The sequence below is a fragment of the Lepisosteus platostomus genome, chromosome 9 (assembly GCF_059453375.1).
Source record: "Lepisosteus platostomus isolate fLepPlt1 chromosome 9, fLepPlt1.hap1, whole genome shotgun sequence".
NCBI lineage: Eukaryota > Metazoa > Chordata > Actinopteri > Semionotiformes > Lepisosteidae > Lepisosteus > Lepisosteus platostomus.
The window spans coordinates 44,736,077-44,763,838 of NC_142619.1; the positions used below are offsets into that span (position 1 = coordinate 44,736,077).

Consider the following 27,762-nt stretch of genomic DNA (forward strand, 5'->3'; position numbering starts at 1 on the left):
AGCAGGGGGTGCTCACCCTGCGGTCCATGTGGGTCCTAATACCCTAGTGCAGGTGCTGTCCTTTGGATGAGATGTAAAACTGAGGTCCTGACTCTCTGTCAAAAGGGGTGTAATCCTGGTGAAAAGACAAGTTCCTAATACAATATGTAACCCTTACCAATCATGGCCTCCTAAGAATCTCCATCTATGAATTGGCTTCATTACGAGAGCTTCTGCTCTCTTCCCCACTGATAGCTGATGTGTGGTGAGAGTTCTGGCGCATCCAGAGGGGAAAAGCGCTATGTAAGTGTAAGCAATTATTATTATTATACTGCCGGTGTCATTTGTGTGACCCAGTTGACGTCCAATCACAGGGACTGTTAGATCAAGAAGGTTCAATCTCAGACTCCAATACCAGTTCTGTGGAGTTTCTGTGTGTGACATCTGACATCTGACATCTGTGTGTTTCTGTGTGTGACTGAATGACATCTGTTCTTCTGCTGCCAAGTGTCAGCACTGTGACGGTCATCTTTACTCATTACAGCCAAAGAAATTCCTTTTTTCATGCAATGTTTGTGATGGATTGGTGAAGAAGTAAGATTAAATAATGCTGTTTGGGTCCACTTTTTGGCCATTTGGTGAATGTTTCATCAAATTTCATAAAAGCTAGAACTTTTGACATTTTCTGAAATAAGCCCTTATGTACTATGTACTTATATACTGTACTATATTTCTTGATCTGATTTATTCTTTAGTTAATATATTTCTTCCCTTTTCTAAATGATGTTCCTGTTTTAAAGCAGAGCTGAGCTACACTTTTGGTCCTGGTTCTGGATTTCTTCCCAACTCAGACCATAATGACTTAATTACGCCAATTAAATGGAAGAAAATTCAAAACACCTCTTTCTTCCAAGTGCTAATCTCTTGAGGGTCACCTATCCATTTTTTGAACTGTTGGAATTTAATTTAAAGTACTGTATCCAAGCTTTGTCCATGATGTAAGGTGTCCTACCTTATCCTACCAGTTGGAAAAATTCTTTGCGGTACCAAAAACATGGCAGCCAGCACGAAGCGTTGAGAACCAAACAATGTCTTTTAATCTTAATCTTATTTATTGTTGTTGTGTATTGAAATTAAAATAAAACTTGTTTTATTATCTTTATTGTAGGGTGTTATTTTTTTAAGAATAGACAGGACACTGGACGTCACAGTTTGATCTGTACTTATTTTCACAGTTTTAGAGTTAGATTAAGTTTTGTTTCTTGTTAGCACATTTAGAAACAATAGTGTCTCTGTGCGCTGTATTTTTACAGGGTTACTCAATTTCCTAACTTGGTTTATGAAATATGTAGAGGTTTTGACTGGGTTCCAGCGGGAAACTATGTCAGCATGCTTTCGATGCAAATGAACAAGTAAGGTCGGAGAAGGACAGAGAAAAACTTGGCTTGACCATTAAGCCTTCTTCATATGCCAGAGTTTTAATGGTTCTGAATGGTTTGAGTGAGACTTTCGACTTGCGATGGAAGTAGAACAAAGGAAAGTGTTTGAAGACTGTTAACCGCACCCTCTGCTTCTCACACCTCCCTGACTGCTCTTTGTTCACAACAGCTCTGTAGATACAGCGTGTGTAGAGGTTAACGACTGGAGTGGCATTTGTTGCTGTGCTTTAGACAGCTGTTGCAGGATATTCATCCAGCAGTGGAGCCAGACCCCTGCTGGGTTTGATTTATACTGTAACGACTGAAGGCTACCTGGGATGTCTCGCATGTGGCATTCTAGAAAAATATATCTAGCTAAATATTAAGGATTGACATCACCCCTCTGCTTTTCATAGTACCACCATCCACGGTCTCCTCTATATATTGTAATTGTGTTTTATCTTGTGTATTCTTTTTATTGTTGTTGTCATTCTGTAAAGCACTTTGAGAAGCCACCTTTAAAGGTGCTATATAAAATAAAGTTTATTATTTATTATTATTATATCTGACCCATAAATGGAAGCACTACTACCTGTTGGTGGGTAAGCGTAATTTATGGATAGTAATAAACAGAGGAGTTTATTTGCCATATATATATGTACAATGGGATTCGTACTCACGACGTTCTCTCAGGACATGCACAGTACAGCAGACAACACTGTACAACAGATAACACCATACAATGTGAACAGTACATTACCGAACAGTAAATAATAAAAAATGGCAGTGTGTACAGACAATAAATTCAAAAAGAATGCTAAATACATGGTAGAAAGTGGTAACACTTGCCAGAGCGCAGGGAGGAGAACAGTTTGTGGCCAAGATGGTTGAGATCCTGAATAATGAATTGGGCTTTACCGCGACAGTGGATTATGTGAATCTCACAGAGTGATGGTAAATCACATCCTGTAATCGTCTGTGCCGTTGCCACAATGCTTTGTCGTGTATGGTAGTCATAGTAGGTAGGTAGTCAACATACAGTGACACCACTAGTAAAGACACTTTCTATGGTGTTGCGGTAAAAGTTCACGAGTAGCTGCTTCCCCATACCGCAATTCTTTAGGCACCGCAGAACCTGAAGGACCTGTTGTGCCTTTTTCAGGCTGGGCTTTGTGTTCTGAGACCAAGCCATGCTGGCCAAGATCTGCAATCCAAGCTGAAAGTCTCCACTGTTGTGCCCTCAATGCTGACTGGGGTGTGACTCTCCCTGGGTCTCCTGAAGTCCACAATGAGTTCTTTAGTTTTTTTGTCTTGTTGACAACAATTTGACCCTGAACATCAGGGCAACATCTTGTAAGATGATCCACCTCACTCTTATGAGCTGACTCATCATTGTTACCGATCAGCTCAATAACTGTGGTGTCATCAGCGAATTTGATAATATGGTTACTGCTGGTGAAAAGGGAATACATCCTAAGACTGCAGCCTTGGGGAGCTCCAGCGTATAGGATCACTGTGGAGGAGATATTGTTGCCAGTTTTCATCATCTGAGGTCTGCCCGTCAGGAAATCCACTATCCAGTTGCAGATAGGGGTGCATAAGCTCATATTCCTGAGTTATGGGATCATTGTGGTGTGAACAACTGTGTTAATAGCCGAGCTGCAATATATAAACAGTATCCTAACTTAGGTTCCCCACCTGTCTAAATGTTCGAGGGTAGTATGTAGTGCTAGAGAAATGGCATCATCAGCTGACCTGTTTGAACACTAAGCAAACTGAAGTGTGTCAAGGGAGTCTGAGATAGCGCAATTTGTATTAGACAACACAAGGCTTTCCAGGCACTTCATGACCACTGAATTGAGTGGCACTAGGCGGTAATGGTCCCATGTTTTTCTTGAGCAGTGAAACACCTCACCCGGCTTCAGGACTTTGCTCTTTTACCCTGGAACTTTCATGGACGACCCTAGAACTTGTATGTTGCTCATACTGTATGCCATCATCTGTACGTAAAGTTATTCATTGTATTGTACTCTGTTGGTGAGGCAGGCAGTAATCATTTACTGATCTTTCTAGTAGGTGTGATTGCAGAGCAGAAGGCAGATCACCCACTACTGTCTCATCTGGATTGAAGTGCAACATTTTTCTTTACAACATCCAATCAAAATCTAGGTCCTTCCTAAGGATGGGATCAAACCAGTCTTTTTTTAAAAGATCCGGAGTATTTTTTTCCTGGTGCAAAGGAAGGTTTGATCTTATATAGATTAGTGATTTAAGTTGTTTAACGCCATGAAAATGAGCACCAATTAAACCTGGATCTACTGTATATTAGGCTCCTTGGACTCCTTTTGATGGATCCCAATTGGTGTTCCAAGAGTTGTGTTCGTGCATCTATTCACAGAGATGTTACCTGCTGCAGTTTTTGTAAATGTCGTTCATTGCATGCATGATAAGATTACTATGCTGTCCTTTGTAAATTGGTCTAAGACTAAGTAGACGTTAAGTAGAGCTGAGCTTTCTTTCAATTTTACTATGGATGTGGTTGTGTCCTAATTTATTTCACAAAGTTATAAGGGAACTGCTGCTACTTGTTTAATTGTACATTACCATTGACAAACTAACATGGTCTAGAATTTACTTTGTTTCTTTTGAACACCATGTAACACAGATTTTGTCCTGCAGATAAAATATCCCAATGAATGGGCATTATTTGCTCTTTCAAACTGTGCTGTGAAGTCTTTATTCATCTCTTCTTGCATTGTAAACAGGACTTCAATTCTTTGAAAACCTGTCCATTGTCAATTTCCAATGTGATAGCGCAATCAATGGGATTTACTACAGGACTGCTTGATTCAAAGCAGACCTAAAGATAGTAGCTGCAGGAAACAAAAGTTACATTCATTTAGTTTCAGGTTTGATTTTTGTTCATCTGGTGGTTCTTTTTCTGATTGTTTTCTAATTGTGTAAGTAAGGCATCTTCGGCAACCTGATTCTTTCAGTTTGCTAGTTCTGATCATGAACCTCTTTCCTGAAATGTGATGCTTTCCCCAGTTTTTTTCCCTAATTGTGTTTTCTGCCAATATGCTGGATATTCCTCAGGATGCGTACTGTGTTTCAAATGTATTATTTCCTCATATTGATTTTCATCCCTTTGTAAATTTGAGGCTCAATATATTATTGAGAACACAGCACCATGAAGAGATCCTCGTGTATTAAAGAATGAATTTTCCTCTCTTCAGTTTTAGGTAAGCACAATAATGCTGTGATATTTTGCAATAGCAGGAACTAGGTGATTTGCAGCAAAAGCTATTTTTGCCAACTTGAAGTCCCATGTTTCATAAAGATGTAGCATGAATGAATTTGGTCTGAAAGTCTAGTTTACACTATAAAGATTAATGTTGCCACACATATCCAGTCATAAAATAAACATTTTGCAACTGAAAATGTGTGGCAACATTAATAAACATAAAATAAACATTTTGTAACGGGACACGTGTGGCAACATTAATCTTTCATAATAAACATTTTGTAACTCCAGAAAGGAACTCACCAGAAAGACATCAGTAGCCAAGATTATCCTTATACTTGGCTCACAATTTCTCTCTTATTTCAATAACAAACTAATTTCTTTCATTTACAGGTTTCAGGTTTTCACAAATCCCCCCTAAATTTGTCTTTGGATGCTCTTTCTTATCTGCTCTGTGCCCATTTTCACTTACTCTGATTTTAGTTTTCCAATGCTTCACATTCCTGACACTCATACTACACAACTGCCAATGTTAATCTTTACTATCTTCACAACAAAATCTACTTAAATCTCGATTAATTGACCTTACTTGATATGATTAAGCATGCTTTAAGTTTCATTACTTGGTTTTTGATATTCTACACTGGAATATATATATTTCTCTGTACGGTGAATGACTAATAAACTCTGAAAAGATATCACTAATATACACGTTCCGTTTATAAAATAACTTGAAGAATAATAGTGTGATTTTTTTCAGTTAGAACTGTGTGTGTGTTTATATGGAAAGGTTGCTCTCAAGGAAACTCCATAATCCTAGTAGTTGTTTCTTGTAAGAGATATGTGCGTTTTAATGGCCACAGTAAGTTAAAAAAGCAAAGCATCTGTCTTTGGCTTTTAACACTCTTTGACTTTATATGCACAAATGTATAATTAGAATCTGTTTAGACAGTTCCATTTCCTCACTTTGGGCCACAGATAGAAGTAATAAACATTAATTTCCATAAATCATCTGTCTGCATATATTTTTAAAAGGTTTCCCCACATTATGAAACTTGCTAAAAAAGCAATAGTCTGTATCTGATAAAATTGTGTTTTTTGACGCTATTGTAATGTTGAGAAAGAATGTAACAAAGTAATTTGAATTTAAGAAAAATGTTATTACATCTCAACTAAAGACCACCAGGGAGACTTGTAAAACTGACGAAACAAGATTTGTTTCTTGCAAAAACTCTTACATGGTTGTATTTTTTCCTGCTTAGAATTACTTTAACTAATTAAATATTAAATAGCAAAAATACAATACATTTTGTGATCTGAACTGCTATTGTTGCTTTACAGTTAAACAATTAGTATTCAGGAGAGTTTTTTTTACATAAAACATCTCTCTGAATGGGAATAGGGTGCATTCTCAGATTTGGTCCTTAGATTATGTCTTCTATGACAATTTCAAAAATAGGTAGTTTTAGTAGACATTGTCAATAATACTTGGTAATACTTGATTTTGTCAGGTGGGGGGGGGTGGTGCAAATTGCCTTTTTTTTTCTTTATTCAGAAAAAGATGGTGCAGTTGCTTCAAAATCATATTTCAACTAAACACTTGTGTGAGGATTTCTGTAGTTTTGAGTTACACTACAGATTCTAGCGTCCTCGATTTTATAAACAACCTTTACAACGGAAACAAAATCATGGAGGCAGGGAATCCTGGGATACAAGTTTGAATTTCGAGAGGGAGGGGTTTCTGTGATGATGTAATTGAAAATTGCTTTATAAAGTCGTCACGTCCGCAGCTGTCTCAGCCATTTTGTTCCTTTCCAGAAGAGTGGATGTATATCGCGAAACTTCGGCTCTAGCGGCAGCTGGTGGTAGTGCGTCACCGAAGAGGGTCAGGAACCAAGCCAAAAAAATCAAATGGAGGAGGAAAAAGTTGTGTTCTCAAGATCTAGAAATTCACTCCTTGGAGAGACTGGGGCGCTGGAAGAAGCCTTTAAACTTTTCATTCCTCCCATCAAAGACTTTATAGCTAATTCCGAGGACGAAATATGGGATTTTCTTTGCAGCTTGAGGCACGAAGGCTTTACTCCTGTTATTCTGAGGAGTAAGGATGTGTACGGGTATTCATCCTGCCGATCGGTCGTGCCGGATAAGAGGAAGGGTGAAGGCGAAAGTACTTCGAAAGTTGTTTCCAAGAAGCCCAAGGCTGTAGGACGACGCGTGAAGAGGAAGCGGGGCAGAAAACCATGGACATCGAGCAAAAATAGGAAGAAGACACGAAACTCGCAGGGCACAGCTGGCGTGCACCCCTGTCAGATGAAAGATCTGGAGGAAATCTGGAGGGCAGCAACTCCTCGGTTGATTTCTGTCCGGTCGGTGACGCTGGAAGAGCTCTCTTCGGGAGATGACATACCTGCGGCGAGACGCAAAGCTGAGAAACTGATGAATGTGAATCTCACTCCCGTCCTCAGGCTCAGGCGCTTGGTTATGCCGATGTAACATGAATTCTGAAACCGGAATGGCTGCTATTACGACAAAACTGCACTTTAAACGGAATTCTTCCTGAAACTTTACCTTAATATTGTATTACCTTATGTAATTCCCTGGAAAAATAAGAAGCAATGGAAAGCAAAAAAAAAGTGAATTCCTAATGCTGCAAACTTGTTAAAAACGCTTTTTTCCCTCATGTGTGAAAGGACGTTTTTCTTAACTTCTGGAAAGGCTTAAATAGTTAAGTCTAAATTTAACTTGTATTTTAATTCTTATGCCAAAATGGTAATTGCCAGCTACGTTTTTGAAGTCACCAGCTCACGAGACAGTTTGTCCATTTCTTCATGGTTTTTACTGATGTACAAAAAAACTATTTTTGAGTGACATACTTTCTACTATATTTTGGAACTCTGTCCACGAACCAGCAGTGTGAACCCCGATGGGTTCAAATCTAAACTATACGTGTAGGAGTGGAAGGCAACCGAGGGCAAGAACTTTTTGTTCTGAACTTCGGCTGCGTTATCTTTATTCAGGGGTCGAGTAGTTTGCGAACGCAATCAACTGCGCGTCACCCTCTACGTCACTGTCGCCGAAACAAAATTACAGAAGTCACTAAGAGGCGTGGATGGACAGATATATTGTCACAATGTCGGCACAGCATGTCAGTATGGCGTTTGATGTATTCGCACGTCTAAACTGTGATAGGTTTCAGTCTAAGTGCACACTTTTAACCTAGTTTAGTTGTTGCAGCCAACAAGACTGAGTTCTTTCATAAATGGTAGTTTTTTTTCCTCAAGTGATATAGTGTTTTATTTATTGTTCTATATGTCTCTGTAAACACTGTTTAGAATTTTGTGTCGTTTTATTTAAAGCATTTGTCAAGTTTAAAGTACAAGTTTTTTGGGGGGAAATGAGATCTCGAGAAATGTAGCAGGTATAGTGCAACTTTGTGGAATCGTTGATATTTATTTTGATTTGAATAACTTATGGAACCACATCCTGCAGCTGCCAAATTGGACACATGATTGCGTTTCCCCTTTATTTCGGAATGTAGCCATAATGCAAATAATGGTGTAAATGAAGGGGAATGTGAGCAGGTTTTTTTTTTTATTGAAATCCTGGCATTGATGTCACAGCACGCATTTTTTTTATAACCCCGTATGTTTAAATGACTCCACGAAGTTCCTGTCGGTCTTCATTCATCTCCCACCTTCCAAAGATGTGTTGGCTGTCTTAGAATTTTTGTCTCTAAATAGTCCATTTGGGCCGGGTAATGGTCTGGCATCCCACCCGAGGCGTAGACCCACTTCACGCCTGTGCTTCCGCTAATGGCTGTGGGTTGCTGTGACCCTTCCCAGGAATAACAATGGTTTCTGAGCGTGGATATCTGGGCAAGGCTCAGCTAAGGCCAAGCTAAAAAAAATCCAGTTTCAACCTTACTGGATGTAAAGAATGTATATATAATTTGCCATTTTGACGGAAACGACTGCACTCTATTTTTAATGCAAGAAAATCCTACAAAAAGTACAGATGGGGGTTTAACTGTATCTATTATAGATACAGCAACTGAACACAAGTGAGCAGATGCTTAGCAATGTTTGGGGAGGCTGACGAAGATACACAGGGCTGGCCTTGATTCCATGGACACGATGGATTGTTTGGAAACGATTAACATTTTAGCGGTGGTGGTACAACAGGGTTCTGCAACTTTTCGTATGCAATGTTAAAAGGGCTTTCTGAAAATGTCTTATTTATGCTTTGATCTCTTCGTTCTTTTTATATTATTTGATATGCTTTGGATTTTTTTTTGTACGTGGTCTGAACTGGAATCTTATCTTTGAAATAAACTATTCCGTAAATTGTACGAATGTGTTGTCCTTTCCGTTTTCCTCCTGTGTGTGTATATATATATACTGGTTTTGATTGTTTTACCAACAGCTTCCGGTTTTGGCTTCAAAATCCATACTTTTGCCAAATTCAACAGCAAGATGTAAAGAGAACTTGCTGTCCCTGTGGCTAATGATGTATTGTTTTCAAGCCATAATGAGGCGGACTTATCAGAAGCTGGCAACGGGAGAGTACACGTTGCTGGGGACAGTTAAACAGCAGATGGCAATATTGTTCAGTTCATTCCGACATGCTCCATTAAAACGAAGATCGCAGGAGCAGTTGCGTATTTGGGGGTATAATAAATTTGAACGCCATCTTGGAATGAGAGCGAAAAGATAGTTGGTAGCGGCTGCATTGTGATGTCGAGCTAAAACAAAAGACGCGTTCGCACAGGTTTTAGTTCTAATAATCATGCAACGAGTCCAAATAATGACTTGAGATGTTTAGTAATTTCTTTTTTGTTAAAGTTTATGTTCAAACCAACAGTATTGGCGTGTAAAAAGCTTAATGCTTTCTCGTGTTTATGCAAGACTTTTAATCTCTATCTCAAAACGCTTGACATAGTAGAGTACTTCACCCACTGCAGACATAACATCACCGATTGAATTAAAGGGGGATTATAGTACCAGAGTGTGGCAGGTTTGTTTTCAAGTTCATTTTTGTATGAGCGGGTACAGTATTTAGGTAGATTAATAATTAAAATAACGTTAACTTGACACCGAATAGTCTTGGGTGTTCCTGTCCCTCAATGGCCAAGTCTTTGATAGTTAGCCCCAGAAAGTGGTATTTTCACAAGGCTCAAGTTATGCTAAGAAAGACACCCGTTAACCTATCTTGCATGTCTTTATAGTGTGCTAGGAAGCAGTCGCATCCAGGGAAACAGACGAAGGACGCAAAAACAACATGCAGACTCCACGCAGATGATAACTCGGTCCGGAATGGAATCCAGGAGCTGTGAGGCAACAGTGGTAACTTAATACCCGAGTGATATTCTGTCCTCTGGTAACCTTTAATTAGAAATATTGTGGGCTATATCACCTGATTGGAATAGGCGTGTTGCAGCCACTGTAGTTAAATATTTAATTTTATTCGGAAAAAAATTAAACGGATATTTTGGTCGACAGCCTAAACTAGATAAATGGTTCCTAAAGTACGGTACCATTAATTATGTCTCAGGTCAGGAATTTACTTACACTCAAGAGCATAACACTGAGACCGTAACTGCCACTGCAATAATCTAAATCCAACAGAAATGCCTGGCAGGATCTCAAGGGATTCTTATGGCGAAGTGCGAGTAGAGAATGAGGTTGAAATGAGAATACACGACAGGTCGCGTTTGCCACGTCTCAGCAATTTAGTGATAAGATGAGAGAAGAAAATGAAGAAGATTCAATAAAATATCAGTATTCACCAAATACTTAGGAGTTTATAAGATTTTTTGTTAATGAATTCGGCGCTGGGCTGAAGTCCTTAAATCCTGGGTCAGCAAAATTTTGCAATTAACAAGTGTCAATAATTCTAGGAGCTCTGGCACAGTACATAATAGAACCACTGTCGTTCCGCACTGTGACCGCTAATACACTAAGTGGCGTCCAGTCTGTTACACACACAGTATCAGTGCGCTGAAAGGTCTACAAGGGGATGGCCAAGTGGATTAAGAAAATGCCCCCCCCCCCCCCCCCCCCCCCCCCCCCCCCTTAAATAAGACAATATTTAAATTGCTACAACCATTATTTTAAAGTTTATTAGAAGATCTTTGACTCTCACACGTGTACGTTGCACGTCGAGTAAACCTGTTTACCTGTCAACGTACTGGTTATATTTTACTGTGAGCTTCCAGTCAAGATAGCCGTTCTTATCTTCATTAATTTACTTCTAAAAGGAATGATATTGAGAGTGTGGGATACCTTCTTCAACGTATGGATGTCATCAATGATAATACTTTTTGCGTCCTGTACAGCGGTTCAGGATTGTTATTCTCTGGTAAGGGACTACAAACATCCTGGCTTTTCACAAATGAAAGCGGACGCAGAGCGACCAATAAGATCCGAACATGTTGTTGCAAATGTTACAAAGAGAAATGAAACAGGAATTGAAGGGGAGGGGTGAAGCACGTACGCAGACACATTGAATAAAAAAACACTTGTTCTCAGTTCCATCAGTATAAATGCCGAATACCAACCTGGCTGCCAGCCGCGCTGTACAGGGTGTCCGTATTTTACTTGATGAGAGGTAAGATGTATTTTCAGCTTTACTTGTGAGGTGTTTACTCTGACTGAATGATACCGTTGCTTTTCTAATTCGACCACCACCAATAGTCCAAGTCTGAATTATTTTGCTCTGTAAGAGATTGTTTTCTCCAAAGCACGCTCTGCCCCAAATTCTTGAAGTTTACTAAGTAGCTTCATTTGTGTATTTTCCTAAATACTCGAAACTGTGTGTTGGTGAGAGATGTTTATGTGCTGACATTTTGTAATTTACGTCCCGTTTCAGAGAAGTGAGGTTGTACAGTAATTATGGATTACTTTTTAAAGAACCGGGACTGCAATTTAAAGTAATTATCTCAAAAGTCAGATTTTATTTTTTGAACACAAATCAGAGCTTACAACATTTTAAAATTATTTATAAATGCTGACGAAATACTGCTTTTCACGCTTCCTGACTTGCAAGACTTCCTGTACTGTACCCGAAGAGAATGAAGAAGTACAGGCAGTATTAACCCAGCCTTTATCCTCTACTATATAATTTACAAAGGCCTCTTGTGACCTATATATAAACACTAGCAGTATAGAAAGAGGTCTGGCATGTACAGTAAATAGACATTGAAAGAACACCTGCTTTTTCAAGAGCCACGAAAAGTACTGTCAAAGTTAACAGTTAACTTTATTGAAGACATAAGACGTAAACTAGTAATCCTGGGGTTCGGAGCTGCTGTTCCTCCCTGGCTCCTTCTTTACTGAGAAGCCCTACATGGTTGGTATATGCATACCTTCCTTTTCTGGTCAGAGGCAGTTACAGTATATTCCTGGACTCTTCCCTGTTCAGAAAGTCTGTCTAACTGGCTACTACGGTATGTTACAATGTTTCCTCTCTGCTATATTGAAGAACAAAAATCCTGCTGTTTTTAAATGCTGTTGTCATCTAAATAGCTTAAGGTGAAAAAAATAAGCAAAAGACAGTGCACCTTTTAGAACTAACCAAACCGATGTCCACTTGCATTTAGTCTGTGGACACTATGAACACTGCTTTTTAATATAGATGTATTAAATTGAGACCTTTTTATACAAATGGTTGAGTTTGTATAAAAAAAATTTAGGCAGGCCCCTTCTTTTTGTAACTTGTCTTAAGATCTTATCTTCTAAACAGCTTTTGTAGCATCAATTTGTGAGTGTCAGGTGAATGTTTGAACTCAATATACCCTGAGACAAATAGCACAATTCACTTTCAGATGTTCAAATGACAGCACAATCAAAATGTATTAGAACTTAAGAAAACCTGCAAACAAACGGAAGTCATTTGGTTCATCTACCCATCGATCTGTCTAAAATTCAAAGTTAGTTTGGATTTTAGTAACTAATTGATCCTAGAATCTCAGTCAGCCATTTCTTGGAAGATGTCAGGAAGATTTATTTTAGAAAATATCTTACTCGTGTTGTATTTAAACTGAATCTAGGACCATGTCTTGGTATGTATATTTGAAGAGTGTTTCCAGATAGCATTTTTGCCTAATTTGAAGTTAAGCATGTTCGTTTTGCTTCCATTGGCTGCAGCAATAATATACTGTACAGTGGAAAGTATCTCACACTGTATGTAATGGCTGCTCAGAAGCAAAGGGAAAAGTATACTGAAAAAGAAAAAACACCACTCATAAACATAGAAGAGCAAACTGGAAAAAATATAATTCTTCCATGAGATCATTGGTTTTACAAGCAAGCCATTTGCTGGAGTCAACATTCAGGAAATCTGTCATATGTCATATGGAGGAGACTCCAGTCATTGGTTCCTTACCGGGTTAATGCTTATTAGTCCCATAATCATCTGTTCATGTACTTTCCAGATTGGACTGGTTATGGAACAGCGTGAAGATGTTGAACTGCCTGTAGTTTTTAGAGACGAGAGTACGAGAAGAAGGAGGAAGATGAAAGCTTTTACTTCAAATTCTTTAGTCACAATGGATCAAATAACCATTGAGTTCGTATTACCCACTTCCAACAAATATAATAAAACACCAGAGGTCATCCTTGTTGATGTTGCAGGGAATTGCACAGTCGAGCAGGTTAAAACCCAAGTGTGGATGAAAGCAGTTGCAGCAAACCTGTGTCCTGAGTTTTATCAGAAGTACTCCCCCGATCAGTGCATTCTGCGTTATCAAAAAAAAGGACACTGGTACGAGATTTATGACAAACATCAGGTATTTCAGACCTTGGACTGTATACGCTACTGGAAAGCACTGAAAAAAGATCAAGGGAGAATACATTTGGTTTCCAGACCACAGCCAACAGACAAATCCCAGCAGTACCAGAGGTACCTGAATTATCTGATTGGGTACGATGTCACTGATGTGAGCAATGTGCACGATGATGAGCTTGAATTCACTCGAAGAAAGTTACTGACCCCACGAATGATTGAATTGGCAGAACGAGACCCAAAGCTTTATTCAATGGATCCTTGGATCACATCAAAACCCCTTCCAGAGTACCTTCTTAACAAGATAAGCAACAATCATATCTTAGTAGTTATTCACAGGCATACATCCAGTCAGACCATAAAGGTGTCTATCGATGACAAACCCCTGCAGATTCTGCAGAGTTTTTTCACCAAGATCGCAAAAAAGAGATCACTGCTTGGTATCCCAGAAGAGGTCAGTGAGCAGGATTTTGTCTTGAGGGTCTGTGGCCGAGAAGAGTACATTTTTGGTAACCATGCTATAAAAGACTTTCACTGGGTGAGGCAGTGTCTGAAAAACGCAGAAGAGATCCACTTGGTCTTGGAATCTGCACCAAACCCAGACCAAGACGTTGTTCATAAGGAGGACTGGTCACTCGTAGATGATTGCACAGGGGTCGCTGGCTCTCACGAGCAGCTAACGATAGTTGAAAAAGACCACGAGAAAGTGTTTACTATTTCTATGTGGGACTGCAATAGAAACTTTCGAGTCAAGGTCGTAGGCATAGATATCCCCACCCTCCCGCGTAATTCTGAGCTGATTGTGTTTGTGGAAGCCAGTATTTTCCATGGGCAGCAGCTTCTAGCTCAAGATCGAACGTCTTCCAAGCCATTTACAGAAGAAGTCCTTTGGAATACCTGGCTGGAGTTTAATATCAAGATTAAGGATCTGCCCAAAGGGGCTCGGCTAAGCCTCCAGGTGTTCTGTGGGAAAGCTCAAACTCAGACCGGGAAGGCTGGCTTTCAGGAAAGTGTCAACTATGACTCCAAGTGCAAGAACCGGTTGCTATACTATGTCAACCTCTTGCTGATAGACCACCGTTCACTGCTGAGGCAAGGCGAGTACATCCTCCACATGTGGAAGGTGCCGGAGAAGAGCGAAGATCACAGCAGCATCAACGCAGACAAGCTCACCTCGGCCACCAACCCTGACAAAGACAACTCCATGGCTATAGTCATCCTGTTGGACAAGTACTGCTACCCCATTGCACTGCCGAAAGGTCAAGACTCAGTGGAGACGGAGGGCGAGAGGGGAAGGAGGGAGATGCCCAACCACCTGCGCAAGCAGTTCGAGGAGATCGTCGTGACTGACCCCCTGCACCCGCTGAGCCCGGAGGACAAGGAGCTGCTCTGGCATTTCAAGCAGGAATGCATGAGATTCCCGAGGGCGTACCCCAAGTTTCTCAGCTCGGTGAAGTGGGGGAAACAGGAGGCGGTCTTAGCCACGCACCAGCTGCTTGAAAAGCACGACACCTGGGATCGCAGTCCCCTGGACGTGGGGCTTGCCATGCAAATGTTGGACTGCAACTTCTCTGATGCCAACGTCCGCACCATGGCCGTGAGAAAGCTGGAGACCCTGGGGGACGATGATGTACTGCGGTACCTTCTGCAGCTTGTGCAGGTAAAGTCTCCTGCTGGTTCCATGCAGTTTCAGTTAATATTTGCATGCGGCTGGGATCATTTGTGAATCATGTGAAAACCTCTTCAGAGGGAAACAAAGAACTTTTGATTTAGTATTTAAATCAGCTCTTGATGTTGAGAGAAATTTCGCATCAAGGTGTGAGCAGGCTTTTCAAACTGTATAATAATTTAAAGACTTGAACAACGCATCATGGATGTAAGAATAAAGGTGGTCAATAGGTTTTTTGAATGTTGTTCTAGAATATGCTGTGTTATTTCACTATTGTGAACACACTGTTTTACTAGCAGGATGTTAACGTTAATATTTCACTCTATTTTAGATTCTACACATGCTAGTTAGAAAGAAAACAGTGTTACTCTGTTCAGTGTTTCTCGTACATATGGAACACAGAAATTATTTATTGTATACATCTCACACACAAGTCCCTATGTTTTAAAATATTATATTATAGTTTACCATCTTGATTTTTTTCCCAATACAATTCATTAACTTCTTCAAGCGAAAAGTAAAATCATTTCTGGAAGAAACTCAAATCATTGTGATATACCAAAGATATCAGTAGTTACTGTATATCTGGTCCATCATGACTTTGCTCTTTATTTATTTTGTCCTGTTTTTGTTGTCCGTTTCTGTTGATTTGTCTTTTTCAGGCTGTGAAGTTCGAACCATATCACGACAGCGCCCTGGCTCGGTTCTTACTGAAACGTGCTCTGAGAGTGAGTAACCTCAAAAGACCCGAGGGTATACTTAACCCCTAGTTCACTGGGTACGTTTAGTAATAAATATCCTGACATGCTGCTTCTTCCAACAGAGCAAAAGAATTGGTCACTTTTTATTCTGGTTTCTGAGAAGCGAGATTGCTCAGTCCATGCACTATCAGCAGAGGTATGCTGTCATTCTGGAGGCCTACTTGCGTGGCTGTGGAGAAGCCATGCTGCAGGACTTCAGGAAGCAAGTGGAAATCACAGAGGCCCTTCAGAAAGTCACCAGGGAAATAAAAACTATGTCAGCCGACAAATACGATGTTTCAGTACAAGGTATTTTCTAAACAAAGTGTGTTAACAGGAAGTTCGCTCAATTAAGAAGAAAACCAAAAATGTCCAGAAAAGTATTTACTTATTTGTATTTCCCATTAAGAAAACTGTATTTAGTACAGAAAAGTATTTCCTCATTTGTATTTCCCATTAGGAGATCTATATCTGCAATCTGACAGATGTTTAAATGTAAGATCATTTTCCAGAAACTTTAAGATGGGCGTTTTCATTTGATCTTTTTCTTATGAACGAAAATTAAATTCTGTTATTTTACAAATTCTGGGTGTCCTCCATAGTAATGTAAAATGAAATGTAAGTGCTTAAATTTGCTAACAGGTAAAGTTTGTTGAATAACTCCAGTAGGTATCAGAATAATATTTAAAACAATTTTCAACAATAAAAAATATTTCTGTAAATATTATAGGATATTATTAGTGTATAAACCTAATTCCTAATATGAATTGATAAATTACTAAGAGATGGCAGTCAAGGTCAGTGAATAGTATAAACACTGTTCACCAAGAAACGTTTTTATTTTGGAGTTTCCATTTTGGTTAATTACTGATATGCCTTAGAATTTGCATGTTGCAGTACAGCACACTTCTTGGATAAAACCCGGAAATGATGAAAAATGATAAATAATATGATTTGTCTCGTTGCTTGCAGCAGCTGTCGAGTTCTTATTCCAATCCCATGTGTTTAAATTGGCATTTCCAGTTGTCTTTCAGCTGCGACAGAAGCTCGAAAATTTGCAGTCAGCAGGTCTTCCGGGGAGCTTCAGAGTACCCTACGACCCCGGACTGAGAGCTGGAGCGCTCGTGGTAACTGGGCCCCGCCTTTCCCCGCTCCTCTTCTCTGTAGCTGCAGTGGCTCGCTGCGCAGTTCCGCCTAACCCCTGCCTCTTTCAGGTGGAGCAGTGCAAGGTCATGGCTTCAAAGAAGAAGCCTCTGTGGCTGCAGTTCAAGCGCGCCGACCCTACCACCTTGTCCAGTGACACCATTGGGATAATCTTTAAAGACGGGGATGACCTACGACAGGACATGCTTATTTTACAGGTACAACTGCCGTTGGCGTTAGGAGGCAGAGCTCAAAACGTAATAGTGATTTGGGAAATGTCATCAAGCTAAACCTTTGAATTTCTCACAACCCTCCCCTAGAGGGTGCCCCACCTTTCTGCCCTATTCCTGGCCTCCCTGTGCCTTTTCTTGTGCTTCTGGTTCGTCTGGTGGTGGTGTGCTATTTACTGTATTTCCAGACTGCCCGTCTTCCTCGCTTGGCATTGGGATCAGATGTTGTGAGACTGCCTCCGGCTTCAGTGACAGAATTACTCATTCTGAAATTAAAATAAAGGTCATCGTGAAAAGAATTACAATTGGAAACACCTTTATTACAATTTTCAGGGCAGTTTTGGTCATGCCTAAACTGAACTTAAAATATTATTTGTTGTACAATTAGATTCTTCTGATAATGGAGTCTATATGGGAAACAGAATCTCTGGACCTGTCTTTGCTACCATATGGCTGCATTTCTACTGGAAATAAGATAGGTAGGTGCTTCTATTAATCATAGATTAATTATCCAGAATATTATATGATGTGGTGGTTGAGTGGTTAGCATTGCTGTCTCACAGTCCTAGGGCACTGGGTTTAATTCCTTGGGTTTAGTTTGCATGTTCTCCTCATGTTAACTTGTTCTGGGTGCTCCTGATTCCTCCCATAGTCCAAAGACATGCTGGTAAGTTAATTCGCTTCTTGGAAAATTGGCCCTGGTGTGAGTCTGTGTGTCCTGCGATGGACTGGCATCCCATCCAGGGTGTATCCTTCCCTGCATCCATTGCTGTTGAGTTAGACTACTGCTTCCCCCACAGCCCTGTACTAGATAACATGGTTTAGAAAATGGATAGGTAGATCAAAACCATTAAAACCAGATTCAATTCTGTTTCAGAAATTTCTTACAATAAGAGTGTTTGCCTATACAAAGCAGTCTATTTTATTTTCTGGCCAAAGTTTAGGAGATTCCAACGTTCGCAAGAAGATGAATATGTTTTAAAGCAACATCTGAACTGTAAAATCAAGAATGAGTTTTAATTAGTGCATTAAAACAATCTTTGTGATGTTACAGCATTTGATTGGGAGTGTGAGTTGTAAGAAGAAACAGAGAGGCACTGATTTTCCCTGTGGACAAAAGGCAGGCAATTTGCCCATCTAATTTATGAGTTTGTTTTAGGCAATGTGCCCAGAGCCCTTAAGACTTGTTTTAGTGTATATTCTTTCCACCACCAAGACCCGAAATGTATTTAAGAGCTGCTTGGTCACAGAGATCAGCCTAGAGAAGCCCTCAGTGTTTACATTTGTTGCTTTGCTTTCTGTACTTCCAGGGATGATTGAAATAGTGAAAGATGCCACAACCATTGCTAATATTCAGCAGAGTACAGTTGGCAACACTGGAGCATTTAAAGATGAAATTCTGAACCAGTGGCTGCGAGAAAGATGTCTGAATGAAGACAAGGTACACTTCTGTTCTTCTGCGTTAACGTTCGCGTGCCACTCAGTTTGGGTTTGACGTTACTGCTGGGTAAGGAGACAGCAAAGATGGGACCTTGATAAAGCACAGAGAACTGTGGTGGCTTGGTATCCTGATGGTCGGTACAGGCTGGAGGACGGACTGATTGCGCCACAGGAGAAAGTGTAAAAGTGTGGCAGCTCACTTTATTTTAATTAAACAGCGCAAGAAAATACATTTAAGACAGGAAGAAAGAGGTTTCTTTATCCCCTCGGTTGCTTCAGTAAGTGACTTTTCTCTGTCCTGCTGTGGGGCTATTTTGCCTGTCAACAGCCACCCCACACACCTGCTGAAGGCGGCTCCCATTTATACAGAGGAGCAGCAGATGTCCGCTATCACGGTAGTAACTACTGGCAGCTGAGTCTTCTTTCAATGGCCACCAAGCTGACAGCCTGTTGCAATCACATTCCAAAACTCTGATGCATAAGACTTGCATCGACATGACACCGAATAATAATAATCCTTACACTAAGGGTTACACTAAAATAAGTTGCTTACACTTATATACCACTTTTCTGGACACTCCACTCAAAGCGCTTTACAGGTAATGGGGACTCCCCCACCCGGATGATGCGACAGTAGCCATAGTGCGCCAGAACGCTCACCATATATCAGCTATCAGTGGGAAGGAGAACAGAATGATTGAGCCGATTCATAGATGGGGATTTTTAGGAGGCCTTGACTCAAAAGGCCGGTGGGAAATTTAGCCAAGACACCAGGGTTAACACCCCTTCTCTTTTCGAGAAACGCTCTGGGATTTTTAATGACCTCGTTTTTAATGACTCAGGACCTCGTTTTACATCTCATCTGAAATACGGAGCCTTTTTACAGTGTAGTGTCCCCATCACTATACCGGGGCATTAGGACCCACACAGACCGCAGGGTGAGCGCCCCCTACTGGCCCCACTAACACCTCTTCCACCAGCAACCTTAGCTTTCCCATCCAGGTACTGACCAGGCTCACACCTGCTTAGCTTCAGTGGGTCGGCAGTTGTGAGTGGCAGGGCGATATAGCTGCTGGTTACAGTGAGTCTTTTGTAGTGGGTAAACACAGGAGCTGTGGAAGAAAATATATTAATTACTTTGGGTATGGGATTGTGAGAACACGTCCAGCTTGGGTTTCCCGCTGTCCACGTTGCTTTTATCTTCACGTGAGCCTTTTTTTTCCCCTGGAAGTTCATGGCTGACATTGTTTTTTCTGTCTGGTAGTTTCAGCTGGCTGTGGAGAGGTTTGTTTACTCCTGTGCTGGCTATTGTGTTGCAACCTACGTTTTGGGGATCGGAGACAGGCATAATGACAACATTATGATTACAGAATCGGGTATGTAAACTATGTCTATCTCATCCTCCTCTCTCCATACATAAAAAAAACGTCAGAAAGATCAAAGAGAAGCCATTTTACTCATCTTTCTCACATGTTTGTTACGAACTTAATGATCAAGAAATTCCATCAGGGGGCTTGGCAAGAGACCCCGTGGAGTCGTATTTATAAGTGACTGGAGAGAGGCTGCCAGACTCGTACACTTCTCTGTGAAAAGAAGTGTCCTGAATGTACCTGAGATAAATTTGCACAGCTGTCCCCTGGTTCTTTGTTTTCTTTTTGGTCTTCATGAAGTTGCTGGAGTTGACTTGGTCTGCGCCTTTCAGGAGTTTGCATAACTGAATCTGTGCCCATATAATCTTCTTTGTTGCGGGCTAAAAGGATTCAGTTCTCTTAATCTGCCTGAGTCTGACATTCCCTTCAGACCAGGAATTAGTCTGGTTACAGTCTTTAGAAGTGCCCTTAAAGTGGCAATATGTAACCAGTAATGAGCAGACATGAGCACAATGTTCTTGGAGTGGTCTAACTAAAGAATTATGCAATTGAATTACTCACTTGTAATTATCTAGCCAAACATTTTGTTGGCATTTATCATTGCTTCTCCATAGTACTGTACATAGATGGGCAATTTGGCCAATCAACATAAATGTCTGGATCATGTTTTCATATGTTCCTTCTTACAGTTTGACTTCAAATATACTGTGTTCAACATGAAACAAGTCATGCTTTTAAGCACCAGTTTTAGACAACTGGAGAAGCATGTTACATTTTGAAATATGTAATAATTGTAATTGTCCATTTTGTCTTAACTGGGACACCAGAATTAATCCAAATTCTGAATTTTATTTTAATATTTTTTGTATACTTTTTAAAGATGTGGAATCAAAGGCAGTGCTATGTATAGAATTTGGGGAATCTTGCTCATCATTGACTCTTTCCTGTGTACACTGCTTGTACTTATTTAATCTGTCATGTAATCAAGAGCAATGATTAAGCATCGAGTGCAGCCCAAACAAATACAATAGAGCATGTTTTACATGATGGAAATCTAATCTCATATTTCTTTTTCTTAACACATTTAGGTAACCTTTTCCATATAGATTTTGGACACATTCTTGGAAATTACAAGAGCTTCCTTGGGATTAGCAAGGAAAGGGTTCCGTTTGTGTTAACACCAGATTTTCTTTATGTCATGGGCACTTTTGGAAAGAAGACTAGTCCTCACTTCCAGAAATTCCAGGTACAAAAATTCTGCTTCTTCACAAGAATCTGCACTTCTCAGTCAAGTTAGCCTACGTTATGTTTAACAATCCTGTTTCACTGAAGTTCTTAACAACTGTTGAGGTCTGTAGTTTTGAGGGCAAATTGATTAATTCCTCCAGGCAACATACTATATATCTGGGCTCAGACAGCTTGTATAATTTAAAAGTATGCATTCACAAAAGAAATTGTGTAGCAGTGTATTATCTATATTTACTTTTCTTAATTTGCTTAGTAAGTCTGATTCATGCATTGCAGTATATGTCAGCATTTGAGTTTTGTTTTAATAAACAACACATGTTGTTGATTGGCACGATTTTATCTGAGAAAATGTTAATATAAAGGTCCAGTTTTATGAAGGCCTAAGCATGTTGCACAAATCAGTTACTTTAAAAATCTGTAAAGAGCTCGGTCTAAAAAGTCATTTTGTTCATTTTCAGTGGTGGATTTTACCATGTGACAACACTGTATTTAATTAATTTAAAACACAATTTTATCCCGCGTTGAAAAGTGAATAATGTTAATGTGTCACTTGTTTTCTTTGACTTTCAGGACGTTTGTGTAAAAGCGTACCTAGCCCTTCGGCATCACACAAATCTCCTGATCATCTTGTTCTCCATGATGCTGATGACCGGAATGCCACAGCTGACCAGTAAAGAGGATATTGAGTACATCCGGGAGGCACTCACCGTGGGGAAGACGGAGGAGGAGGCACAGAAGCACTTTCTGGACCAGATCGAAATCTGCCGGGACAAAGGCTGGACTGTGCAGTTCAACTGGTTTCTGCATCTTGTCCTTGGAATCAAGCAAGGAGTGGAGAAACGCTCAGCTTAGGGTGTTTTGCTGTGGTGCCTATGCACAGCTCTGTGAGTTCCCTGGGTGTAGTGTCAAATCTAATACTGAAGGGAAAACGTCACCTTTCAAACCTAACAAAATCCGGTTACCTTCTATACTGCCTTACTTTTAAAGATTGTATCGCTCTTTCAAAAATCTGAAACAGCAACTCTGCTGCTTGAAAGAGGCCTCTTCTGTTGAGAAATATAGCATTTGAAATCTTGTCAAAGCTTAAGCTTTTGCTTCATTGGCAAAGCAGCAATAGAATTCAGCACAGTGTTAATATTACATCTGGCCTGTGTTAGATACAGACTGTACTGTATTTAGCTTAAATTATGCCAGAAGACAATATGAAACATCAAGAATTTAGTTTTTAAAGAGGTCCTGAATAAGGATATATCTTCCTTATAAAAATAAGTAAACGTTTTTTTGCAGAAATGGAGAGAAACCAAAATGTCATGTTCATGTGTCTTTTCGTGCAAAGTTGTATTTATATTGCATATGTTAAGTATTTTGAATATAGATTGAAATAGTGCCAACATTTTTTTAAGGATAGACCGAGCTTTTGTTTCTCAGTGCACTTAAAAATATTATTCCCACTGGGGAATTGTAATACACCAGAAAGTGATAATATTGTTGGTTGCTTTGTACTTCGAGACAGCATTAGGTTATACACGGTGCAAAGACAAGTGTGCATTTTAAGTGATATCAGTGGTATGGATATTTCAGGGGGCACAGTACACTGGGTGAGAGCCCTTTCCACATGGTTATGATTTTACACTGGACTGGAAAAAGACCCTAGAGGGACAGCTGCTACCCTCATTTCAGGGTAGCAGTTTGCAGTGCCATTAAAAAACGATGACAGGCAACAGTTGTGCACTTACACAAGGGCACTGTGCACAAAGAATGTGGACCATGCACATCCATCCATTGTCAGGAAGCTTCGAATCAGGACCCTAGAGATGTGTGGCAGTGGTGCTAACCACCATGCCTATTTCTAAGTTTAAATTATGCGTTACCTTTCACATTTGCACAAAACTTTCATGCAGCAAACATGAATTCAGATTCAAAACAATTACCAATTAGAATGGCAGAAGGAATATTAAAATGAATAAACCTGAAAAGCTTATACATTTTATAATAACAGAATAAAGACAAACTAGCATACTTTATGCTAACAAAGTCACATTATAGAATTCTTGTTTTTGAAAAGGATAAATAATTTGCATGCTGAAATAAGCCACAAAACCATTTGCCTGTTATTATGTGTAGTGTTGAAAAAATTAGTAAATGGCACAATTGTGCATGCCATAAGTATAGCTCTGCCTTACAGGACTGGATTAAGGTAAAAGTTAACCGCCATCCACCACTCACAAACCAGATACGTACAGCCTGGGCTCCTGTGGGCAGAAGCAAGAAGCTAAATGCAAACATCAAGTATGATTTTCATGATATACATTTGATGTGTGTTTGAAGCTTTAGTTTTAATAAAGGATTAATTTCCAGAACATGGATAAAATTTGACAGGGTTATCAGTTTCTTGGGAGCATGTTCTCATTTTTTTTAAATTGCAGTAAATATTCAGGGTCCTGTCCTAGTTTTTGTGGACCAGGTATAGTATGCTTTTGTGTCTGAGCCTCGGGATTTCAGCTTCAGTAATAATGGATGCCAAGGCTGAAGCAAAGAGCCACTAATTTAAACTGCGTCACTGCACCTTTGTGCTTCGGACTTCCGATCTCATGAGAAGAACTGGATCTAATCAATCTCATCTTTTTTTTTCTGTTGTTTAAGAATAAAAGCAAGGAAATGAAACTGTCCAGACCTTGTCTGATTTCCTGTGTTGATTTAAGTATTATGTCACCTTTCAAGTATATTGTATACACCACTACCACTAAAACTCCAGGAAGCTACAGTTGGACAAAGCAGACCACTTATTTAATGTCTGACTGTTTGTAATGGCTGGGCCTCAGAGGGACATTTTTGCACTGAAGTGCAAACATTGCACTGATGTCACTGGACACAAAAATTAGTATCTACTGTATATTTTTTCTGACTTAATTTACTTTTTCCTTACACATTCAAAAAGATTTAAGAAGTGTTACATGCAAATATTTTAGACCTTAAAGGAGAAGTTAAAAATCTGATGTTAGCAAACAAGGGGAAGTTATATCTAGTGTTTGTCTGTGTTGAGGATTGCTTTTCCTATAGACAATTTCTTACCAATTATCTTATTTCTTTATTATGTTTGTTTTTCTTGTTCATTAGTATTCCACCATAAAGGAAATCAGAATTTCCTAAAATACCCAGGACAGCTCTATAGTAATGTTCAGATTATTTAGCCAGAATCTTGTTTCCAAGACAGATCAGAAGAAAGTCTTCCTTCTCCTCTCTGTGTCTTCTCCTATGTTCTCTTTCCCTACATCTTTTACACTTCTATCTCTGTATTTATATTGTGTCTATGGCTGTTGAATGTTTATAATTTATTAAGGTTGAGAAGAGCAAACTACTAGAAACCCCCTTTGATGTTCTTTGTTTGTTGGCCTCTTAGCCCGCCTGCAGCTGGGCAGAAATCTCAACTGAAACCCATTGTTTTAAGTTTTCTAAATAAAGCCTAGAGTAGTGCAATCAGAATGCTATAGACTTTATGGTAACTAATTGGATTGTAAGAATATGAAAAAGAATATTTGCTATGTTGAATAATATTCATCCATTCATCCATATTCTAACTGCTTCATCCAAATTCAGATTCAAGGGTAAGCCAGAACCTATCCTGGACAGGAATGGGCATATGGCGGGCTACACCCTGGATGGGACACTAGTCAACGACAGGTTAGACACAGACAGATACACACTCACACCAGAAATCAATTAACCTACCAGCACTACCAGCATGATTTTGGACTGTGGGAGGAAACCAGAGCACCCATAAGAAACCCACACAAGCACTTGGAGAACATAAAAACCGATAAGCCTTTGAAGAGTGAAGCATATTACTGCATTTTGGATCAATAATCAGAATCGCAATTGTAAAACCCTGGACACTGAGCTCTGGAACACTGATGTTTTCAAAAACAATTGCTAAAATTGCAATGAAACTCTAAACAGATCTTAAATAATTTCTTAAAGAATGTCACTAAGGACACAATTCTTAGTGTTGTTCAGTTTGTGTCATTGTCATCATTTATAAATATTTGCTTAACCCAGTCTGCCTGATTTATTACTCTTTTTAACAAAGCTGAGCCAGAGAATAAAGAACTCAAGTGACTCTATACCAACTGCTTGGCCCCCCCATTTACAATTTCAGGTTTATTTTTTTTAATTATTAATTTATTAATATCCTGCTCTATTTTTTTATCCCCCTATTTATGACATTAAAGTTGTTGTAACTCCAGTTCCCAATATGTTTATGTATATTATACTGGCAATTGGAGGTACAAACACCTTTAAAAAATAAAAAGCAGTTAGTGGTCTCTTGAAGATGTATTTTTTAACTATGACTGGTTGATGGATGGAGTGGAGTCTTCATGTTGGTCACCATTACCTGCACAAGCTGATGAAAATGTTTTGAGGACGTTAATGGAATAACTACAAAAGCACCTCTGCCTTAATCACGTCATATGGAAGCAACCTGGGCAGAAAAATGGAGCTGTAAGTTTCTGACATTTTTTAAACATCTCATATTTCTTTACCCCTCTAATTTCCTTGCCGTGTTTTTTATAATATTACATTATTTACATGTTTTTCAGAATTGGGGGGGGGTATGAAAATATAGAAAATCAGGAATTGACTGAGTGGATTAGTCAATAATAAAACTAATATTTATAACCCCCAAATACTAAATTATTTCTCCAGGAATATACCTGAGCAGTTGGTATAGTAATATAATAATAAACTTTATTTTATATAGTGCCTTTAAAGGTGGCTTCTCAAAGCACTTTACAGGATGACAACACCAATAAATTAAAAGAATACACAAGATAAAACACAATTACAATACACAGGGGAGACCATGGATGGAGGTACTAAGTAAAGTAGAAGCAGAGGGATAATGGAATCAATTAAGTAAAGGCTCTTCTACAAAAGAAAGTTTTGAGTCTGGATTTGAAGGAGTTTAGAGAAGGTGACTCTCTGATATCCTTAGGGAGAGAGAGCTCCAGAGCTTGGAGACATAACAGGAGAAGGCCCTGTCACCCATACAATGTAGATGGGCTTGGGAGACAGTAAGGAGACCAGAATTAGAGGAGAGAAGGTTGCGAGGTGGGGAGTAGGGCAATAATAGTTCAGACAGGTACTGAGGTGCCAAGCCATGCAGAACCTTATAGGTGAGCATGAGGATTTTAAAGTCCACACGGAATTTGACAGGAAACCAGTGCAAGGACTCCAGGATAGGAGTAATGCGATCACTTGCACTAGAGCTGGTCAGGATTCTGGCTGCTGAATTTTGGAAATACTGCAGTTTGTTCAGAGTAGATTTAGATACCCCAGCCCAGCGAGTAGAGCATTACAGTAGTCAATTCGAGAGAACACAAATGTGTTGATGAGCTTTTAAGCCACAGTTAGTAATAACATACAGTAGTGCATAGTCTAGCAATATTTAGATATTTCTGAGGTGAAAAAAATATTTTTGGACAATATGTTGCACATGTGGGTCGAATGTTAAGCCAAAATCAAATATCACCCCAAGGTTTTTCAATTTAGACTGAAGCTCTAGTACAGAACCATCTACAGATGGAGTTACAGGATTGGCTTTATAAAGTTGATGGGGGGTGCCAATAAGCATGACTTCTGTCTTGTCACAGTTAGGATGAAGGAAATTTTGAGTCATCCAAGTTTTTATGTCAGAGATGCAATTAGATAGAATAGAGACAGCCACATCAGTGTCACGTTTGGTATGGATGTATATTTGAGTATCATCAGCGTAGAAATGATAGCCGAGGCCATGTGGAATCTTAAGTGGAAACATGTAAATGCTGAAGAGCAAGGGGCCCAGTATTGAGCCCTGAGGAACATCAGACTTAACAAGACCAATTTCAGACCTACTGTATACCCATTAAGAGAGACAAAGTGACAATGATCAGTGAGGTAAGACTTGAACCATTTGAGAACAGTGTCAGAAACTCCAAAAACAGTCTCAAGACGAGAAAGTCAAAATCAATGTCAAAATCAGCACTGAGATCAAGAAGGATGAGTATAGAAAGAGAACCAGAATCGGAAGCTATTAGAAGATCGTTAGTGACTTTGAGCAGGGCAGTTTCTGTGCTGTGAAGTTGATGGAAGCCAGATTGGAGGGGTTCGAAAAGGTTGTTTGTCATGAGGTGGTTATGTAAATGAAATGTGACAGCACGTTCTAGAATTTTTTAAAGAAATGGTAAGTTGGAGATGGGGTGAAAATTGTTAGGATTGTCAAGAGCCATGTTAGGCTTTTTTGGCACGGGGATAATGGCAGCAGTTTTGAGGTCCGTTGGTACAACGCCAGTGCTCAAGGATTCATTTATAATATTGAGGACAATGGGACAGAGAGAAGAGAAACAGGACTGAAATAAACTGGTGGGAATGGGATCTAAAATAGATGTGGTGGGTTTCATGTGTGTAACTAGTTTATTGAGGGATGCTGAGTCAAGAAGAGAGAGGTTGGAGAGAAGGGAACC

General features: G+C 39.6%; 2 protein-coding genes across 4 annotated transcripts; both read left to right on the forward strand.

The window, feature by feature from the left end:
• The first annotated feature begins 6,446 nt into the window (after positions 1-6,446).
• On the forward strand, positions 6,447-8,989 carry LOC148655060 (coiled-coil domain-containing protein 71L-like). Its single transcript, XM_088645183.1, has one exon. It carries the CDS (start codon positions 6,553-6,555, stop codon positions 7,132-7,134), a length of 582 nt encoding a protein of 193 aa, XP_088501309.1. The 5' UTR covers positions 6,447-6,552; the 3' UTR covers positions 7,135-8,989.
• Positions 8,990-9,356: 367 nt separating this feature from the next.
• pik3cg (phosphatidylinositol-4,5-bisphosphate 3-kinase, catalytic subunit gamma) lies at positions 9,357-23,931 on the forward strand. Of its 3 annotated transcripts, XM_088645182.1 has the most exons (12): positions 9,359-9,654; positions 9,866-9,983; positions 13,073-15,082; positions 15,754-15,819; positions 15,915-16,140; positions 16,855-16,958; positions 17,046-17,192; positions 17,593-17,683; positions 18,515-18,645; positions 19,909-20,020; positions 21,103-21,260; positions 21,833-23,931. In XM_088645182.1, the coding sequence occupies exons 2-12, from the start codon at positions 9,936-9,938 to the stop codon at positions 22,112-22,114; spliced, it is 3,375 nt and encodes a 1,124-aa protein (XP_088501308.1). In that variant the 5' UTR covers positions 9,359-9,654; positions 9,866-9,935; the 3' UTR covers positions 22,115-23,931. The 3 variants fall into 3 exon arrangements, with proteins under 3 accessions (XP_088501306.1, XP_088501308.1, XP_088501307.1); XM_088645180.1 differs by having other exon boundaries at positions 9,357-9,654; positions 16,855-17,192; XM_088645181.1 differs by lacking the exons at positions 9,359-9,654; positions 9,866-9,983 and adding an exon at positions 10,679-11,247 and having other exon boundaries at positions 16,855-17,192.
• The last annotated feature ends 3,831 nt before the right edge of the window (positions 23,932-27,762 follow it).

Bases quoted from the DNA above. Each gene is read 5' to 3' on its own strand.
- pik3cg (XM_088645180.1), top strand. From the start codon at position 9,936: ATGATAACTCGGTCCGGAATGGAATCCAGGAGCTGTGAGGCAACAGTG. The intron at 15,820-15,914 runs GTGAGTAACCTC...TTCTTCCAACAG, and splicing joins TACTGAAACGTGCTCTGAGA to AGCAAAAGAATTGGTCACTT. The intron at 21,261-21,832 runs GTACAAAAATTC...TTTGACTTTCAG, and splicing joins CTCACTTCCAGAAATTCCAG to GACGTTTGTGTAAAAGCGTA.
- LOC148655060 (XM_088645183.1), top strand. From the start codon at position 6,553: ATGGAGGAGGAAAAAGTTGTGTTCTCAAGATCTAGAAATTCACTCCTT.